The 1,530-nt window shown below is 44.5% G+C and overlaps 1 protein-coding gene across 1 annotated transcript; it reads right to left on the bottom strand.

The window, feature by feature from the left end:
* Positions 1–245: 245 nt before the first annotated feature.
* Positions 246–1,271, bottom strand: LOC127192176 (olfactory receptor 51T1). Its single transcript, XM_051149496.1, has one exon. The coding sequence runs from the start codon at positions 1,251–1,253 to the stop codon at positions 246–248; it is 1,008 nt and encodes a 335-aa protein (XP_051005453.1). The 5' UTR covers positions 1,254–1,271.
* Between the last annotated feature and the right edge of the window lie 259 nt (positions 1,272–1,530).

Here is a 1,530-nt window from a genome sequence, read left to right as displayed (position 1 = left end):
TTGGGCTTAACAGCAGGTGCATCTCACTAACTGGGAAAGTATTATTTTGCATATGAGATTCCATGTAAGTGGAATCATCATTTTACACATTTGCTCACAAAATGGCTTTGAAATATGTTTCTAAAAGCCCTCATATACTCAAAGACATGTGGTCCTTCTCTCTCCTGTGATCAAGTCGGAATTTTGTTATTAACTGTCATGCCTGGGGATAACACTAACCAATTATCTTCCCCTTAATTCATAACTCATGTACTAGAAAATCGACTCCTTCTATCCCACCTTTCTCTGAAGTTCCTCATACTGTAGCCCCCTGAACCCTTGAGCCGGAACAGCTGGAATATGGCATGGCGAATAGCCTTGGTCTTCAAGCTATAAATAATCGGATTGAGAACAGGAGGCAAGAGCAAATACATATTGGCCAAAATACTGCATATCACCCTGGGTGTAGAACTGAAGAGTCGGTGTGCCAAAGACAGGGTGATCATTGGCACATAGAAAATGGTCACAGCACAGATGTGACAGACACATGTGCTAAGAGCTTTCTGTTGCTTTTGAGGGGCCACAATGCTCAGAACAGTACGAAGGATCAGGACATAGGAGAAAAGAATGAACAACAAATCAGTGCCATTCAGGTAGAGCTGGAGAAACATTCCCCAGAAGCTGCTGATCCAGGGGTTGGTGTATGTGAATTTGATCACATCTGGATGGAAGCAAAATGGGTGGGAAAGCTCTTGGCCTCCCTGGAAGGACACACTGTTCACAGCCAGAATCGAGGGAAACATGAAAACCACTTGTCTTATGCAGATGATCAGTCCAATCACCAAGCTCATTGTGTCTGTGAGGAAAGTAGCATACTTCAGAGGGCTGCAGATGGCGATGTAACGGTCAAAGGCCATAGCCACCAACACTGAAGACTCCAGGAATGAGAAGCTATGCACGAAGAACATTTGAATGAGGCATGCTTTAATACTGATCTCCTGGGCATGGAACCAAAGGACGCCAAGGACTGTGGGGAGAGTTGTGACGGTCAGACCCAGGTCAACAACAGAGAGCATGGAGAGAAAATAGTACATTGGCTTATGGAGTCTCCGTTCAATGATAATGGCAAGCAAGATAATACTGTTTCCAAAGAGTGCAACGGTGTAGAGACCACACACAGGAATGGAGATCCAGACGTGAACAAGTTCCAGTCCAGGGAAGGCGGTAAGAAGGAAGCTGGATGAGGAGGACGTGGTGTTATTGAAGTTCAGCATGGCGAGTTGAAGACACACCCTGAAAAGAGGCAGGCATACTAATATCTGTCATCAGGTCCTTCTCATAAGCCCCAATGTCTTTATACATCTTTCTCAAATTACACTACTGTGTTCTCTACTTAGAACTCCCTAACCTCCATAATAGAAAGGGGTGAAAACCTCTGATCTACTTTCTACAGCACCTTAGAACATTCTTGCTAGAGCCTGGCCCTATTTTCTTGCCTCTGCTCTCTCTAGATATAACCACCACTTGCATTTCACTCTCCAAATAGCTTCA

The sequence above is a fragment of the Acomys russatus genome, chromosome 7 (genome assembly GCF_903995435.1).
Source record: "Acomys russatus chromosome 7, mAcoRus1.1, whole genome shotgun sequence".
Classification (NCBI taxonomy): domain Eukaryota; kingdom Metazoa; phylum Chordata; class Mammalia; order Rodentia; family Muridae; genus Acomys; species Acomys russatus.
The sequence above is the reverse complement of the archived record's forward strand: the minus strand, read 5'-3'. Positions and strand labels throughout refer to the sequence as shown.